The sequence below is a fragment of the Penicillium angulare genome (assembly GCF_028827245.1).
Source record: "Penicillium angulare strain IBT 27051 chromosome Unknown utg000004l_segment0_segment0, whole genome shotgun sequence".
NCBI lineage: Eukaryota > Fungi > Ascomycota > Eurotiomycetes > Eurotiales > Aspergillaceae > Penicillium > Penicillium angulare.
In genome coordinates, this window is record NW_026623163.1 from 8013884 (window position 1) to 8032107 (window position 18224).

General features: G+C 46.5%; 8 protein-coding genes across 8 annotated transcripts; 3 read left to right on the plus strand and 5 right to left on the minus strand.

The window, feature by feature from the left end:
• Positions 1 to 326: 326 nt before the first annotated feature.
• Positions 327 to 890, minus strand: N7478_006899 (uncharacterized protein; the record flags this gene model as incomplete). Its single annotated transcript, XM_056923113.1, has 3 exons — positions 327 to 427; positions 499 to 602; positions 808 to 890. 3 exons carry the CDS (start codon positions 888 to 890, stop codon positions 327 to 329), a joined length of 288 nt encoding a protein of 95 aa, XP_056781150.1.
• A 773-nt stretch (positions 891 to 1663) lies between these two features.
• Positions 1664 to 2280, plus strand: N7478_006900 (nucleotide triphosphate diphosphatase NUDT15; the record flags this gene model as incomplete). The annotated part of the gene is made up of 3 exons (XM_056923114.1): positions 1664 to 1751; positions 1814 to 2019; positions 2083 to 2280. 3 exons carry the CDS (start codon positions 1664 to 1666, stop codon positions 2278 to 2280), a joined length of 492 nt encoding a protein of 163 aa, XP_056781151.1.
• A 1022-nt stretch (positions 2281 to 3302) lies between these two features.
• On the plus strand, positions 3303 to 4745 carry N7478_006901 (pepsin-like aspartic protease; the record flags this gene model as incomplete). The annotated part of the gene is made up of 1 exon (XM_056923115.1): positions 3303 to 4745. The coding sequence occupies one exon, from the start codon at positions 3303 to 3305 to the stop codon at positions 4743 to 4745; it is 1443 nt and encodes a 480-aa protein (XP_056781152.1).
• Positions 4746 to 5204: 459 nt separating this feature from the next.
• On the minus strand, positions 5205 to 6648 carry N7478_006902 (uncharacterized protein; the record flags this gene model as incomplete). The annotated part of the gene is made up of 4 exons (XM_056923116.1): positions 5205 to 5254; positions 5316 to 6367; positions 6425 to 6476; positions 6534 to 6648. The coding sequence occupies 4 exons, from the start codon at positions 6646 to 6648 to the stop codon at positions 5205 to 5207; spliced, it is 1269 nt and encodes a 422-aa protein (XP_056781153.1).
• Positions 6649 to 8232: 1584 nt separating this feature from the next.
• Positions 8233 to 9864, plus strand: N7478_006903 (putative acyl-CoA thioester hydrolase; the record flags this gene model as incomplete). The annotated part of the gene is made up of 5 exons (XM_056923117.1): positions 8233 to 8538; positions 8597 to 8661; positions 8718 to 9014; positions 9075 to 9256; positions 9314 to 9864. 5 exons carry the CDS (start codon positions 8233 to 8235, stop codon positions 9862 to 9864), a joined length of 1401 nt encoding a protein of 466 aa, XP_056781154.1.
• Positions 9865 to 10105: 241 nt separating this feature from the next.
• On the minus strand, positions 10106 to 10515 carry N7478_006904 (uncharacterized protein; the record flags this gene model as incomplete). The annotated part of the gene is made up of 2 exons (XM_056923118.1): positions 10106 to 10368; positions 10422 to 10515. 2 exons carry the CDS (start codon positions 10513 to 10515, stop codon positions 10106 to 10108), a joined length of 357 nt encoding a protein of 118 aa, XP_056781155.1.
• Positions 10516 to 11595: 1080 nt separating this feature from the next.
• znfA (putative C2H2 finger domain protein) lies at positions 11596 to 13810 on the minus strand (the record flags this gene model as incomplete). Its single annotated transcript, XM_056923119.1, has 3 exons — positions 11596 to 12118; positions 12179 to 13321; positions 13428 to 13810. 3 exons carry the CDS (start codon positions 13808 to 13810, stop codon positions 11596 to 11598), a joined length of 2049 nt encoding a protein of 682 aa, XP_056781156.1.
• Positions 13811 to 17818: 4008 nt separating this feature from the next.
• On the minus strand, positions 17819 to 18095 carry N7478_006906 (uncharacterized protein; the record flags this gene model as incomplete). The annotated part of the gene is made up of 2 exons (XM_056923120.1): positions 17819 to 17888; positions 17956 to 18095. The coding sequence occupies 2 exons, from the start codon at positions 18093 to 18095 to the stop codon at positions 17819 to 17821; spliced, it is 210 nt and encodes a 69-aa protein (XP_056781157.1).
• Between the last annotated feature and the right edge of the window lie 129 nt (positions 18096 to 18224).

An 18224-nucleotide genomic window follows, 5' to 3' on the forward strand; every position in this document is an offset into this window, starting at 1 on the left:
TGTTGATGTGAGAGAAAGAGATAGAAATAGAGAAAGAAATTTGAAGAGATGAAGATAGTAGAGGTTTGTTCACCCCGACACCAGAACAGAATCAAACTAAACAAAAACAAAAATAAACTAAAAAATAAAAATGACAAGCCCCCGCCATCCACAGCCGGGTTCCAGCAGGCGGGCTTGATGACAAAAACAATCCACCATCCAGGGAGGACAGCCTGTATGAGAAGATGATGAGGGCGAATCCACCATCCAGTCATACCCGGGGCAGGTGGGAGAAACAGAGGAGATTCAGTACATGCAAAAACCACCAACACAAACACAACACATCCCTATCTCCGAAGGCGGCTGGCAACGAAAGCAGCATCCGCGAGGGCGGTGGCAGCAAGAGGACCAGCCACGCCGAGGGCACCGATACCGACCCCGAGCCGTTCTAAAAACACATATCGATGTTAGTATATATGCCTGCCTAACTTGTGGTTATCTCAAGCCACGTACACTTACCCTTGGGAAAGCTCCCACAGCAAGCACCGAACCCACCGAGCAGCACGGGGAGGTAGAAGTATAAATAGAGGTAGAGACAGAGTTTGAGGTAAGAGCAAAGGTAGCTATAATATAGCAAGGTTGTAAATCGAGAGAAACTTTAAGAGATGCAGATAGAGGTAGAGGTAGAAATAGAGGTAGAAATAGAGGTAGATGTAAGAGGAAAGGGAGCTATAATATAGCAAGGTTGTAAATCGACATATACAACTTGAATTGACTGCCTGGGTAAGGAATACTAGGATCTCTGACTAGGTTGACTATACGTGGTACTAGTTGCTCATGGAATTGGCCATGTGTGAAGCGATCACTTTACAATATTTCACCTCCAAACCCTTCACAGTGCCCTGTTTCATCATCAATAGTCCTGTAAGTAAATATAAATAGATTAAATAATTTTCTATCTTCACGCATGGGGGAAGCCAGGGTATTGGTAAACTCACGTGGATTCAATGGCCAAGCAAAGATGTAAAACATGCATCTCAACACCTGCAGGAGAGTGGCGAAAAATCAGGTTTTCCACGGTCGCTTCGGTTACATTCAAAGATTCAATGGATCTAGAAGCTTGGATATTTTTACTTTGGGAGCTCTAAGCACCTTAAAACACCCCGGAAGTCAATTGAGCACACAAAAGGTTCGGATATACTCCGATTTAAGCTTCAGAACGGCAATGTGAAGCAACACGCATAATATAGTTTCATGTGGCGTATATATAGCAGGGAATTGGAGGAACTTTTTACAACACTGTGTCCCAAGGTTGTTGGTTTAAGGCAATTTCATGTACGTGCATGGCCGGGTAACAATGCAGCCACGACGGCATGGGTCAAATCCTGGAGAGGTACTGAGATGCAAGTCCATATGTAAGTAGTGCTAACCAACAGGCCTTACATCTAAGGCCTAGTTTTGTTTACCAGGATATTGGTGCTTCAGACCAGCATAATGCATGAGTGCCCTGGTGCTGTACAATGTACGATTTACATAGTTGTTCGAGAGCCCCCTAACATAGAACCTTGGGAAGTCACATGGTGTAATCGACCTTCGTATATAAAGCCTTCTCACCCTTTAAATAATTTCATTCCTCTTTCAATCATTCGGACAGAGGAAGAACACGTATCCTCGAACTTCCAATATGAATCCCAGGGTCGGTGTTGGTGTTTTTGTCTTTAATAAGAAGGGTGAAGTCGTTCTTGGCAGGAGAAAGAATAGCCACGGTGCCGGTAAGTTTCCACAGATCTGTGTGATCTTTGTGTCATATGAAGATGGCTAAGCTTTTTTGTAGGTACCTGGGCTTTCCCTGGAGGTCATCTTGAATTCGGCGAATCTTTTGAAGAATGCGCGGCGCGGGAGGTCCTCGAAGAGACCGGTCTGAAGGTTTCGGGCGCTCATTTTCTTACGACGACGAATGATGTCATGGTTGATGATGGAAAACATTATATTACTGTTTTCGTGGGATGTCATGTTTCTGGCAACAATCAAGAACCCCAGGTGAGTGGATGTTTTGTTTTGTTGGATTCTGGGCGTATCCGAGGTCTGACAGATACTTTTTAGTTGCTGGAACCTGAAAAGTGCGATCGGTGGGAATGGGTGACTTGGGATGAGATCCGCTCGTATCTGAGTCCTATCCATGGCGATGGACCAAAGGCACATCGCAAGCTATTTTTGCCGCTTGTGAATCTCGTTAAGCAGCGACCGGGGTTTGATCCGACCTGTGTTCTAACTAGTGAGAAAGAGGGTGGAATCAGCTGATGTTAGGCTGTTTATCTGGTTGGAATGGATTGATTTTTCTCCAAATAAATCAATTTTGAATTTTCAACAACGGACTCAGTATTGGATCCAAGTATAGAACTTGAAGTATGTGCTGGGTGTGGTTGGTTTGAGTGAAGTTGAGGCTGGTCCATGCACTAAATAACCTGGTATGGAGGTGGAGGTGGCTAGGTCCGACGGTAGTGAAAGCACTTCATCATACTTAAATTATACATTCAATTACCTACTATGTATGCTTGTATTATAATAGTCCAGGGTATTGCCAGGTAATAACCCTGTCCCTTAACTATATTGATCCCTGAAGAATAATCTCAAATCAAGTCTAAATCAAGCGTTCAATTGATTCCTTGTTTTTTTAAACGCTACCAAGGATTGCAATCTTACTTACGGACTCGGTATCCGCTTCACGTAGCAGAAAGCTTGGACTAGCGCCCGTCTAGTTACTCTAGCTTCGACTGATAAGGACGATCCTCCCCCTAAACAGGGAACAGGTGGAGCTGTAAATCCCCAAAACTAAACCCAGTCTGGTATAGACAGGCTTGTCAGGGGAGAGAGTTCTCCTCACTGGAGTTAACTGGACTGCTTTTTGGTGCTTGGTGGTTCCCGTAGTTCTTGGGTGGAACCTGTGCGCCACTTCCCCCTCGCAGGTCAAACTTCCCTCCAACCTCCTGTTCAACCTTCTTTTTTTGAACTCTTCTCATCCTTCATTATATCTCCTTTAATTGTCGCTTGTTCTTTCGTTTTTCAGTTGCTTATTATCTTTTCTTCAGCACTTTATCTCGTCAATAGTCAAATCGTGTTTCATCCTGGACCCCTGACCAGTTCCTCCCGAGCATTCGTCGATCACGCCTCCACCACTCCGCATCTTGAAGAAATTCCAGATTGTTACTTATTATCTACGAGATACATGATTGTGGTCAACAATTAAACGCACCACGGCCTGCTTGATCGGTTTCAACAAATGACGACTTCATTCACTTATTATTAGATCCCTTTGCCGGATCATGCGTCTCTCATCATGCCTGGTCGTTACAGGCCTTTCAACAGGCGCGCTTGCTTTCTATCCATGGGAGATCAAGGTGGACTCATCACCAACCGGTACTTCAACCATTGAGGGCCTGCGAAGACGTTTCATGCCCTGGACGCTTCAACCGGAGGATGCGGGAAATAAAATCTCAAACGCCAAGCCACTCACGCTCGACATTAGAAAACTCCCGGTCCGCCGCGATGATACCTACAGCATTGTGGAGGCCAACACCCCGACCCTGCCCAACAGCGCAGCACTTGATCAAAATGGCAATGATTACTCGTATTTCTCCGTCGTTGAAGTTGGGTCGCAGAAGGAACAAATGTGGCTGGTCCTAGATACTGGATCACCAAGCAGCTGGGTGTTCGGTTCATCTTGCACGGATAGCGTTTGCACCAGTCACCACACGTTCGATACGGATAATTCAACCAGCTACATATCGAACAGCTCCACAATCACGGTCGGATATGGAAGTGGTACCATCAAAGGAGACCTGGGTCAGGATACCATGTCCATTGCTGATCTAGACGTGACTTTTACATTTGGACAGGCCACCTCCGCATCCTCGGCCTTTGCGAGCTACCCCCTCGACGGAATTCTAGGTTTGGGTCGCTCAGGAACTGCAGGATGGACTATTCCCTCCTTCATGGATGCTGTCGCAGAGGAGGGCTCCCTTTCGTCGAACATTGTGGGATTCAGCCTATCGCGTGCTGTAGATGACCCGAAGACTGGGGAGGTGAATTTCGGTGGTGTTGACACAACAAAATTCGATGGTAATATCACCTACACTAGTATTAACTCGGATACTTGGTCAATTCCACTCGATGACGCCTACGTGGATGGCACAGCTTGTGGCTTCTCAAGCACCTCCGCTACCATTGACACGGGCACAACCTACATTTTGATCCCACCAGATGATGCCGCTACCCTGTTCGCCATGGTCCCTGGATCCTCCAAGTCGGGCGATAATTACATTATCCCGTGCGACTCTACCGCTACAATTGAATTCGAATTTTCGAATGTTAAGTATTCCATTTCTCCGGAGGATTACATTGGTTCCCAGAGCGGAGACAACTGTGTATCGACCCTTGTGGCCTACCAAGCTTCTGGGGTGGATGGTTGGCTCGTCGGTGATGTGTTCTTGAAGAATGTCTACTCCGTTTTTGACTTCGACAATGATCAAATCGGATTTGGTTCACGGAACAGCACCTCGGTTCCTGGAAATGGAACCTATACGGCCCCGACCACCACTGCTACCACTGCTACCACTGCGAGTCCAGAGTCCACCGCGAGTGGCACAGCAACTTCAGCCTCTGCAGCATCAGCTACCACCTCAGAAATCTCTACAAACTCAGGATCGCGCGTTGCTTTTACCGTCATTCCCTCCTTCGTTGCAATTTTTGCCGCTTTCCTAGTCTAAAAGTGTGCTTCTTTTAACTTCACCCACATTGGACCTCCCGAATTGTCTCATAATCACTCAACCACTCGCCTTCCTCTTCTATCCTTGCATCTCCTTGCATCTCTTTCCCTGTCAACAGCCTCGAAATTCTCCCGGCGTTATCCTGTTTATATCCTGGGTCTTGCGCACATGTTTTACCGGCCTATTTGCTCATATTTACGGATTTTGTTTTTACCCACTGATATCCCCTAGTCGCACATACCATCTCATTCGTTCTTTATCTGGGAGGCTCTTGCACCATTTTTGTACATAGAGCTGCTTCCTATTTTCCTCGTCTGTCGAGACACTGAAAAACAGTCTCAACCGCGACTTTAATTGTCTTTAATGTACTATAGAACCCAAACACAAACAATATAAAGATGGACAATCCCATCATATTCATCACCATGAAACAATCATTTCTCTTCACCTCTTCTCTCATCAGAGTTTTCTCTTCTCAGGAATCAAATTATAAGCCTTCGGTCCCGACTCTGTGAATCAACGTCAGTTCAACACCCAGAATGAAAGCCGCCATCCTAAATAACAACTTACCAAGAATTGACTTCTCAAAATCCTCAATACTATTAAACCCCGCAATGCCCATCAAGATATCCAAATCCGCCAACAAAGACTTCATAACATGTCTCACCCCATCCTCCCCCATAATACTCAACCCCCAGATCCACAAACGACCCACAAACACGAACTTCGCCCCAATAGCCAAAGCCTTAACAACATCACTAGCACCCCTAACCCCAGAATCAAACATAATATAAATCTTCTCTCCAACAGCCTCAACAATCTTCTCCAACGCATCCAAACTCGCAACAGCCCCATCAACCTGCCTCCCAGCATGGTTACTAACCACGATCCCATCCACATCCATCTCAACACACTTCTTCGCATCCTTCACCGACTGAATCCCCTTAATAGCGAAAGGCCTCCCACCCGAAATCCTCTTCCACTCCCTCATTAACCAAGGAATCTTCTCCCAACTCCACGCCCGTCCATGCCAAACGGAATCAATCCACTTACTCGAAGCACGCACAACATCAGTGTCCGGATCGATTCCATCCTCAGCACACCGTTTCCGAAAGACTGGATCCGACAGTCCGAGATCAGCTCCAAATCCACGATAAAATGCATAATTCGAATGCGCAACATCATCATGTCTCCATCCAAGTTGCCATGTATCTGTCGTTAAAATCAATGCATCGAATCCTGACTCCCAAGCACGTGTAATAAGTGACAGCGTCAACTCGTCATCATGGGGCATATACAGTTGATAGAACCGGGGAGATCCTTCTCCGTTTGCGGCTCCGACATCTTCTATCGATGTACTTCCTGCTGTGCTAAGACAGTAGGGCAGGTTAAGTTCGCCAGCTACTTTTGCGACTGCTGATTCGCCGGATGGGTGATAGATCTTGTTTATTCCTATTGGGGCGAAGCCGATTGGAGCCGAGACCTTGTGGTTGAAGATTGTTGTTGTTGTGTCTCGGGTGTTGGTGTCGACTAGTTGGTTTGGGATTATACGGTGTCGGTAGAATGCTTGACGGTTTGCTAGGTGGGTTGTGGACATTCCTGCATTTGAGGAGGCGTAGTACCTGATTTTTGTTAGGAATATTCATCCATTGTAGTATCAAAATGGATCAGGAACGTACCAGCCGCCTTCGCTGAGGCGTTCTTTGGCTCGTTCTTCGAGTTTTGCGGGATCTGGACTTGTTACTTATTATTTCTGAGTGCATCGGCTAAGGCTTAAGGTATGGTTACCTGTATTAAATGGTGCTGTTTTGCCATCATTTGGCTTCCAGAAGTTCTCGCGTTGGTAGAGCCCCCACTGGGGAGTAGTGCGCTCTTTGATATGGGGGTTGGTTGGGTCGCTCATTCTGAATTCGAAATCAAAAAAATATTCTTGAACTTGGTGCAGAATATAATCAGTGTATTTGAATAATTCAATTCGAAATAAGTATTCTACAGTGTCTTCTTTTATAGATCAAGTTCAAGCTGATCTTATCAATGACTTCATCTTGACACACCTCTCGGGCGAGAACCTTGGAAACATAGGCTTAATCGAAACTCAACCAGTCAGTTAAAGAACCATAATTTGACGTATCTGGGGTTGCGATGTAATTTTGAAATCAAGATCAGAAAATGTTTAAATATTCACATCTTGAGGTACTCGGGCTACCTGATGTTCTCTACATCTGTTTTCTTATCGCCCAGGTGCACACTGGCATGTGCCGCCGCTCAAGCAGCGTCACGGTGGTAGTGGTGGGGCTTAAATGTACACGAACCTCAAAGCTACGGTTTCTCGAAAATTAGCGATGGAGAAAGCGAAGATTTCGTGAGAATGATATTTTGAATTTATCATACTGCTATATGCGCCCTAGCTAAATCTTGTGGCTTCGTACAGGCTCAATACTTAGAACAAATAATACATACCGCCGATCTAATCTTCCCGGAATCACAGAGCCCCGAGATCGCGTGAGGTCAGTATGTGGACAACGTGTATCGAGTAATCCTATGCATGTACAAGGTCGCACGAGTATTATTCTGTCGGCCGAGAAGAAGAAGGAACTTGTTATAAATTGTGTTATATCTACTCGTGACAGACCTCCCTCTGCCTGGCTGCCTATGTTTCTTGTTTCTTTCTGCCTCTCTCGAGAGAGACCAACAGGGCTTCGTCGCCATTTAATGATGAATCAACTCCATTATCTGGATCTCGGATATTGAACTATATTTGGCTTTTGGACATAGTGTTGAGGATTGCTGTTTTGTAGACCCGCATGATGGTCCTCAAGCTTCTTTGGTAAGTTGAACGTGGACTATATACAGAGATGTTAGAGGTTCACTTAATATGCAATGATGGACGTTATAATAGTCTTTGAAAATAATAAACAATGCTAATAACAATCATGTGAGGGGAGAACCTCCAGTATGGTTGAATAATCATTGTGAGTAAACTTGAAATTTGGATATAGAACGAAATAACTGCTACGAGTGACTTACTTAGGTAGTTCACCTGGGCGCAAGATCGCTGTCAACAAATAGTCTTGGAGTTAAATATTAGAGCACTACTAATGTGCAAACGCCATAATCAGATGAACCTCAATAATCTCGTTGAGATAAATGATAGAAAGTGTTAAGCCCAAGCTTGAGATAGCTTTAGAACACCATGCCCCACCAGCTCGAGACCCCGAAGGCTCTTTAGAATAGCTGCAGAGTGACTAATAGAATGAACTCTTTAGTGCCAAACGTCCTAGATCGACCGATCTACCATACATGAACTCGGCGTCTCTCGCCGAGCCGGCACTTTGTCAGTCACGAATCCCGAATCTCCCCGGTTTCTTTGCCGGCTGGTAGCCGGGCGCTATACCCGATCTGGCTCGCGACCTGGGCCAACAGCGTCATCGCCGATACTAATACATATTTTCTACTCATTACACTCTCCTTCAAATAATCATAAACCATGTTCAGTCTTGCAGGAAGAAGAAGCGCTCTCGCGCGATCAAAATGTCTCGCTCCTACAGCGCTTCCGGTACGCGCTGTTGCCATCGCACAGCAATCTGCCAACTGCACAAGGGAATTTCACTCAACGCCGACAAATGCCGCGTTTCGACCGACTTGGATGCCAATGCGTGTCAAGACCCCTTGGATTGATGCATTGACTCAGAGCCGTGAGGCTGCTCGCGATTCTCAGGAGGGCAAGGAGGCAGCGCCTATCGTCAAGCCAGATCTGACACCGAAAAAGATGTCCGATAGCCAATATAGTGCTGTATGCTTACGACTTATTTCGAATTTTCGAGTTCAAGTGACTAATTTTCATCGCTCAGATTCTCCCATTGGCGCAAGATAAATGGCTGTTGGACACGTATCTCAATGCCTCTGGGCATATTCGGTATGCTTTTTGTCTGACTTTTATGATGTTTCCTGTCGGTGCTAATGTTGCTTTAGACTTGGGTCGCTTCTGATGGACCTTGACGCATTGGCTGGTGTTATTGCCTACCGTCACACCGGTGATGGAGTCACTACCGTCACTGCTGCTGTGGATCGTATTACAATTGAGAACCCGCTGATGGAGATTGGTGATCTCGAGCTCAGTGGCCAGGTCACCTATGCTACTGGCCGATCCAGTATGGAGATTTCGTGTCAGGTTCTCAAGGTCCGCCCTGAAGGCCAGGAGCCTAGACCTGAAGATGTTCTGATCACCTGTGCCTTCACCATGGTCTCTTTAGATCCTGTAACCAAAAAGTGCGTGCACCTGTCTTATGGTTGAACGTTCATAAATCGCTAATCTTTCTTTTTAAACAGGCCTGCCTCTGTGGCGCCACTAATTATTGAAACCGAAGAAGAGAAGCGTCTTTATCAAAAAGGCGAAGAGAACTCAAAAAACAAGAAGGCTCTCAGAACTCGTAGTCTGCTCGAGAAAGCACCCGATGACGAGGAGAGTAATCTCATCCACTCCATGTGGACAAAAGAGATGTCCTACCTGAGTGCGCAATCAATTCAAACCCAGCAATGAACAATGACAGTAACTTACAAGTTTCTAGATCCCGAGAAACCAGTCATCCGCCCCCAAAATCAAGTCTTCATGAGTGACACCGTTCTCAAATCAGCCATGATCATGCAACCCCAAGATCGCAACAGACACAACTTCATGATCTTCGGTGGTTTCCTCCTAAAGCAATCCTTCGAGCTCGCTTTCTGTTGCGCAGCATCCTTTGCCCACGCAAGACCTAATTTCTTGGCACTCGACCCCAGTACCTTCGAGAACCCCGTCCCAGTAGGAAGTGTACTGTACCTCCGTGCTACAGTAGCTTACACAGAGCCCGAGGAGCGTGAAGGTGACAGCAGCAAGTACACAAAGGTTCAGGTACGCGTTGACACCAAGGTTCGAGATGTCGAGCACGGCACCAAGAAGTCAACCGGCATGTTCAACTATACATTCTTGGTTGAGAAGGATATCAATGTCATGCCTAAGAGCTATGGAGAGTTTATGCTCTGGACTGATGCTCGTCGTCGCGCGCAGAATGCTGCGGCTATTGATCCCGGTCACAAGACGAGTGCTCTGCGTGTAATCAAGGACAGTGTGACGGAGTAGATATTTATTTATTTGTGAGCGTTGATTCACGAAAGCTGAGATATATCCTGGCGCGTTTCGTTCATCCCAAACTCCCTCTCTGTCCCCTTTTCATCACCGGTCTTCTCTTCTGTTGACCCTAACTCAATGGCCATTTTCCGGTCCCCGATAACACATTAATTCCCCATTTTGTGCTTCATATCCCCTTCTCGCCATTTCAGTTATGCTCAGACCATCTAAAATAAGAAAGAGTCAGTCAGCTTCAATCTCCCTCTTCGTCTTGAATAAGACGACACCAGTACCTGTGCCTACACTGCAGACAACGATAAAATATCGTAGTGCCCTCATCCGCATTCCGCAGCTGTGCCTCGAACCAAGTAGCCTTATCATTAGAGCACGCCATTTCCATAACAGGGCGTTCGAGTTGCTTTTGAGTAATAGCTTGAGTCTGGGAGAGGAGCCTGGTACGTAAGCGAGATGGGAAATTAGATGAAGTCGAGACGTTGTTATAGGTGAGGTGCTCATCTAGAAAAAGGTAGATGTTAGAAGAAGCTTGACAGGAAGTGATTCGAGCTCACTCGTCGCGATCTTTCCGCACAAGATACACTCGATCTCTTCTGAGGCTGATATTGATAATATATTGCCACATCCTTTGCAGAATTGGACTGCCATATTTGAGATGTGGATCTGGTTACTGATCTTTTGGATTAATGGTGGAAAGGGATGGTTGGGGAACAAAAGTTTGATTCCCCGCTGGTGAGGTGACAGGGATTGTTAGGCCGTATTTAGATGGTTTGGGGCTCAAGCGCTGGGAGGTGTCTCTGATGAGATTCTAGGTAGAAAAATGCAAGTTCTCAATTGGTGCCTGTTACTGACTTTTGTCAAGTATACTTGATTGTGTTCTTCATGAGGCTCGTCGCATGATTCCGTAGTGATTAGTCGACTTTGCCTGTTTATGACAATCCAGCTAGCAAGACCTCAATTTGCTACTCATGGCTATTATCTGCTTACAGTAAATTCAGCAGGAATTTCAGGCAGAGAACCTCAAATAAAATTATATTGGTGCTGTAAAACGTCACTTGATGAGGTATACGGTAAATATGGAATATGAAGATCTCCACTTAGACCCAATGCCATTCTCCACCTTCAACGGGCAAGAGTAGATCTTCCACGTCTCCAATAGTCCTAGCATGCAGCAAGCCTTATATGTACACATAATTACGATAATAACTAACTTTGAAACCTTCAAAAGGCTGTATGTTTTCCCGGTACATATAACTACGAATTAGAACTACACTTGGAGAGGTTTAAATCCACAGGAACGGTCTAAATTCCGAACGTATATACAAGGGGAATATATGCAAGAGACATGGCTCACCAGAACAAGCAAAACTCCACCGATGACAAAAACGAAAATACTCCGACTCATGGCGAAAAAGTAAAACCACCCAGGTGATGCACCAGTATAGACATAATGGCTGTACCTTAAGCCCCCAGGAAACTCCCACCATCCACCGGGAACAGTCGCCGAAACTAAAACAAAGATCGTATCACGTCGTAATATCCAGTGCCTTCATGAACTTTTGAAGAACTTCACTTTTATATTTGCATATGCGTTTTCGGGAGCTTCGGGTAAACCGAACATAACAGGTATGTGGAAGATGCAAGAAGACGAGCACAAGTATTGAAAAGTGCACTTTTTGTGCAAAGAGAAAGACCGGTGAACCACCAAGAGGCGGGGTAAACTGGTTGTCATTGTTCTGTGAGAACCTCATCGATTGTGTTCGATGTCAAGGAGCCGGAGGGCCCGTGTGAAGGGGCGTGTAAAGTGGGATTCTTATCTCGAGGCTCAGGAGGGATTTCCTCTTTCATGCATGCGTTCTCGAGAATATTTGTCCATTTGCCACTTGCACCGGCATGGCTGTGCTTAAGGTGTTGTCGGAAATGATCTGCGCGGAAGAACTTCTTTGCGTTGTTACACTCGCCGAACTTATGCACGTTTGTCAAGTGCTCGAACCGAGCATCCCAGTCTGGTCGAGGGTAATTTGGGAACTCCTCCCCACAGTAACCGCATGTGTCGTGTGAGGGGCCCGCATTTGTTTGATAAGACGGGGCTACTGAGCCGTGGAAGGCTGCCTGGAAGCTTGGGAGGGCGGCACAAGACCACGAATGGCGTCGAAGATGAAGAGAGTTTTGATGGCGTTCCGCTTCGTTCTTGTTCTTGAAGCGGTTGTTGCAATACTGACAGGAGTATTGCTTCTCCATTTCATGTGCGCTGGATTTGATGTTAGCTGGGGAGAATTCTTTTTTGCAGAAGAAATTGCTTCTGGCTTACCGTAGATCATCCGGGTTGTCGAATTTCTTCGGCTTCTTTGGACAACAATCGCAGATGAACAGTCCGCTCATCTTTGAGGCAGGCTTAGGAATACTCAATACTGGAACTTTGCCTGTGGCATCTGTAGGGGGTGGCTCAAGCGAATTCGAACCAGTCACGACTCTTGGGATTTGTTGAACAAAACCAACAGGGGAACTGGGATTGAGAATCGACTTCTCATGGAAAGTGTCGAGATCTGAGCTGGGAGATAGACCGCCTGGTGATGGACGATCATATGGCGAGAGACTGGTCATGCTGCTACCTCCAATAGAGAGGGCGGATGAGTAGGATTCTGAAGTTCTGATACTCAAAGACGATGCCGCGGACAAAGTCCGCTGGCTTGGCGCATAGGTGCTGTTAACCGTCAAGTTATTTGTGAACGGTTGTCCACTAGTTCTTCGTTGTGACAGATCTCCGTTGCTAGTAGCCACATGCAAAGTATGGCGGTCGTCAGTCATTGGTTCCCGTGGAGGAGACGAAGCTCTCCGCTTCATTCCCTGCCTTGAGCCTTCAGGATAAGGCGGCGTTGGCTCTCGAAGAATAAACTGTCGCGGCGGCATAGGCTCGTCCAGGTACGGCCGGGGTAGCATGGGATCATCCGATCCAAATTCTCCTTCAATATCTGAAAAGACGCCCTGGTCATAACTTCCTCGGTTAGATCGGCTTGGTAAACTGATACTATCCTCTCGAGAGGGAGTTTTTCCGTGGTGGCGTCTTCTGCCCACGTCTCGCATATAGTCGTAGTCCAGGGCTGCAGATGGTGCGTTGCTTTCCACACTTGGACTGCGGCCAGGGCTACGGCCCTCAATGTATTCCCTCCATCCAATGCTTGATCTAGGTGATCTTGGTGATACACCTCCTGACTGAGGGCTATATGCCCATTTCACATCAAGAGTAGAGCCTTCTGATGGGCCAGGCGAGGGTAAGTTGCTAGGCGATCGAGATGGAACTGTAAGTGCTGAAATCGAACCACGAGGATCAGATCCATGACTTATAGAACCTCGAGGTGATAATGAGTTTCCAATTTTGGAAAGTAAATGTTGGTCATATGCATTTGAAGAATCCTTCACGCTCCTTAAAGAGAAATCCCGCTCTCCTTTCAATCTATAGAACGTGTTAGTGCATCTGCTAGTCAATTTGACAGCGAACCCCAAATTGCAGAGATGTGGACATGCAATATGCCGTCGCGTAGTCTGACAATATAACTCACATTGGGCCAGAGGGAGAAGTAACGGACATTGAATTGGGAAATCCGTCGTCTGTCGGAGGCGGAGGTTCAATTTTGATTTGTGCTTCCGGACTGCGAGACAAGGGAAATACACTTTGCCTTCCTTCTATTTCGTCCACCACCATTGGATCACTTCGCGGGGCAGAATCAGGTCGACGATGTCCACCAAATAGACTCGAATTCGGATTTATCGGCGGCAAAGCAGCAGTTGATTTTTCAGAATTGGCATGGAGCCAGCCAACATCATAACCATTTTCCAAGTCCCGGATTCTCGGCGGTGGAGGCAGCGGAGGGGGCGCAGTATGCATTGCGGGTCGAGAGGGTATAGGTCGCGGGCCGTATGATGAGAATGGCAAGTCGGGCATTGTGTGTGGGGTTCGTTCAGGTGGATATCGGTAATCGTGGTCGTTGAAGTCATAAAAGTTCGGTGCAGACGTATGCCTTGGGTCCATTCTAGAACGTATGCAAGAGATGCCTAGCGCGCTCCCATAAATGAACTAAAAGACCGAGGCGGCGAATATTTCGTTTCCCTGCTTCTTTCCTCCTCAAACTTCCTAACCAAGAAGATAGAGAAAAAATAAATAGAATAAGAGATAATAACCTTCGAATCTTTAAGGAGGGAGCAATAAGCGGATCGAATCAAGATCCGGTGTCGCAGCAGTAACCCAATCCAGTTGAGCGCAAACGTCGGTCGTGAAACCAGTTCAGATTCCTATGTGGACTGTTGACTAGCCTCACCCCGCCTCCGATGAGAAAGTCCAGCTTCCAAATGGGTCAGCAAGCGCGAGCGAAGCGAGGCGATTATTCGAAGGTGGCGACGGGGATGTTAGCAGTCGCAAGATACCATGCGGCTGGCTGTGATACTAAGTCGGAGAGTTAGACTAGTGGAACCGAAAAGCAAGACATGACCTGGTAATAGCGCAAAAAGAATAGGGCTGACAGGAAAAGCCTACCTTCGAGACCCTGGTTCAGCGATTCGCCTCATGAGATATATGATACGTTCGCCGCAGTAGTGACACACAGCCCTGTGGAAAAAGCCGTCTGTTTCCCATAGAAACCAATCAATGGCAAGTTGCGGGACTGGTTCCACGCATGCTTTTTTGGATCAATGGGTATTTGGCTTTAATGAAAATGTAAACCGTTTAGAAAACAAGGGAAAGCTGGGCTTTTTTGCTTTCGCTTTTGTTCTTCTTCTGCGGTCACTTGTTTGTACTCAAGGGCAAAAAATCGGGGGAAATAAAATAAAATGAGAAACAAGGCTGAGACCAAGTTCATGCGATTAGATGCCAAAAGAAGAAGAAAAAGAAAAAGAAGGAATTGGGGCGAGTATAAAGGTCGCTTCTAATCCTTGGAGAGACACCCCGCCACTAGCTGAACAATTGGAATTCGGGTTGAACAACAAACTGGCTAAAAGGAGAGTGTATGCAAAGAAAATTCCATGCGACACTAGTGATAGAATGGGAAAGGGAAGAGGAAGTAATGCGCCCCCAGTAGACGGGAAATCGGGCAGTAGAAAAAAGTCGGGGCGATGGCGGTGCAGGATGTAGATGATTGGATCGCACGGTTCGAGGGGGAGAAAAAAGAGTTAAAATCAATTTGGGGACAATAGCGGTGATCTCATCCTCTCCGAGCTGAGCCAAGAGTAGGGTGGAAGGGGGGAAAATGAGGAACTCGAAGAAATAGAGGAGACCAAGCTGGAGATTCTGGAACCTACAAGCCGCAAGAGGCAAATAACGAGGAATCATAGACGAATGAATGGACTTGAATCTTTTGGGTCGGACTTAACCTGCCGGGGGGGTTCTGACGTGTTTAAAGAGGCAAAATGGGGAGTGTCTGGTACATATACCTGTATATGTATGTACTTGGTAAGCCACTTACATACCAGTACCAACGTTATGGAACAACTTGAATCAGCCTTTCGGAAATGGGTGGGGAACGGGGAATGGCATTTGGAATGGGATCATCAGATCTTGATTACACACTGTCCAACCCGCGTGGGAAGGGTGTGATGGCCACGTTGGAATGACATCCTCTAAGCCCTAGACACAAGGCTGGCGCCAAACAAATTAAACTATCTCGTCAGCCTTAGGAGGCACCGAATTTGGGAGTCTCCGGGTTCCTGTAATTTTACTCCGTTCGTCTCGAATCAGATACTGCAACACTGATTATCCGTGGTTCAACCTTCTTGCAAACCTTGGGAACTACCAAGTCTTCCAGAAAATATAGAAGTCTTAGATAGAACACAGCGCCTATAGTGGTCACCGAAGAGGTTCCCATTAAATACAATTTTCTACTCCATACTCCGTACATCCGTGGACCTCCACAGGGTATTAAGGGGGACGAACAAAACCTGGGCATTGAACACGGGAGGCAAAAAAAATTTAAAGAAAAAAGAAAAGAGAAAAAAGAAAAAAGAAAAGAGTACTTCGTCCAAGCAAAAAAGAAAGCAAGAAGCCCGAGCTTTTTCTATACACCTTCCCTATCTATGCGGTGAGGTTGACGCCAGAGTGGGGAGGGTGCCTTGAAATCTCTCGTATACAGGACGCCTCACGTTGATCTGATGCCGCGTGGAAAGTGATTTAATATGTGCGCAATGAAAGACAAATAAATTGTCTTTATAACATTCTGCCACGCACGATATAGTCCTTCTACCGTTTGTATGGTATAGGATGACTGTTGACAACAGCCAAATTAATCAGACATGTACAGTAGCAGCAGATTTCTATGATGGAGTTAAGGACTCAACAAACCATGGTTATGTCAGAGAACCACTCTGCTGACGCTTTACACATTTACTACAATACATAATCGGAGGGCAGCGGCCACGACAACGGAGATCTCCACAAGAGAAGAAACATGATTGGTAAAATCATTGAGAAAATGTTGATGGCCGGTGACAATATGCACCGGAGAGTCTTGGGAAGTCTTGGCAACAGGCTTATATTTGCCGGGATCGCCGTTTGGGAGGATAATAACAGGATCTTTCACCATGACCAGCACTGTCATACCTGATCTAGTATGCAAAATGGATACACAACGAAGCAAGCTAGAATTGACCATTTTTTGGGGGGCAGAGGACGATGCATCAAAGGATTCGGGCTCCGGGCAAGAATCTTTGTCTCCTCCAGGACGACTGGACCAGGAGTCTTCAAAAGCAGAGAGAACATTCTTTTTCGCTGCCCCCACATGAAAGGGACAGACGTGAGTCGTTGTTGCAGATCCACTGATTTCCTAGCGTGACCCACTTAGGGCCCAGTCATGCATGCACTGCCACACTGATGGTCCGCTGTCATTTGGGATCATGAGCAAGGGGAGTTTTTTTGCGCATCCACTAGCTACTGTATCCACACGCACAATTAATATGTCATACTCTTCGATGACTGGGACACTAAAAGTAAGACATTGTTGGACGAGGAGAACCGAACAACACCAGCAACATTCAGTTACTGTAGACTTGACGTGAGCGGTGCTGAGTCATCTTGTGCTCCACACCAGCTCTGGCTGAGCTTAACATCGTCAAAGGTTGGATCTGCTGCTGTTTTTTTCCAAGGATCCAAGGATTATATGTTCGCTAAAAAAGAAAGTATCGGAACATTACCTCGGGTGCAGTCCGCCAATGTTGGAATTTTGTCTCGTCAATATAACACAAAATACATATAATTTGAATTTATAAACCACAATATAATACTGTAAAATACCCCTGAGGAACTACCAATTTTCGAGGTCGCCTTTGTTACCTCGGCCTAGTATAACAGACTAAGTGCTTAGCAATAAATATGGAGACCTTATCATGAATGGAGTCATTAGAACATTGCCCTTTTGCGTAAAAACATAAAAACATTTTAACTCGAACACTATGGAGCACTACGGAACTGCGGAGTCAGGAAAGGCTGAAATATCAGATCGTCCTAAATTGTTAGTTTCGCCAATAAATCCAGAGGTATTTGCTCCAAAACAAGTTTCCCGTACAACCAGGGAGGGTCTTGCGCCGGATCGGGATTGTTGCGGTCTGGCTTGCCGATACTTTGATGCTGTGCAGTGTGTCTTGTGGTCGAACAGTTCCCATCTTCAAAAGTGAAACTAATGTAGTCGGTAATAGGTCCCACAATGATAACTGGATGGTCGCGGTCAATTTGGGTAGATCATAGAGTCGACAGTCAAGCTCCTTGGCCATGTGTGGCTCTGTGCTACGGTTTAGGAAGTGATTGTCGCTCCACTGGCAAACGTCAACAGGGAATTTCCATGTCGTCAGAAAGTTAACTTTCCAGCTCCGTGTGAACTCTACGGGGTGTAGGGCGTGGGTGTGAGCCTAAGCCCTAGAAGGCTGCAGCTTGGTGGCAAATGCGCGTACTTTGCGCCAGGGCGCCTCTTTTTTAGGGAGTATTTTCGCTGTTCTTCGGGGCTTCGGGGAGGCAAAATGATGCGACACCCGCGTCAGCCTCACTATAAAGCGTGTTAGTTCTTTACTCCGTACGTACACCCATTGTGTTGTTCCTGCGCCCGCAGTTACCCGCGGTAAGTCGCATTTTGAACCCACCCCTTGCAGTGCGCAAAGCGAATCGGCTCTTTGAGCATCCGTGTGTAGACTTGAGGTCTTGTTAGGCCCCACCCACGCGGCGTGGACCGCACAGCTGGACTCGGTGGAAGCATTGTGGCATTGTTAGCAGACTGCTTTCCATTGGATGTACCGTTATTTTGCCTGTGGAAATGGGCTGAATGTATTACGACGCCAGGGACGATTATTGTGGCAATCTGTTTGAGGCTGTGGGTTGACCAAGA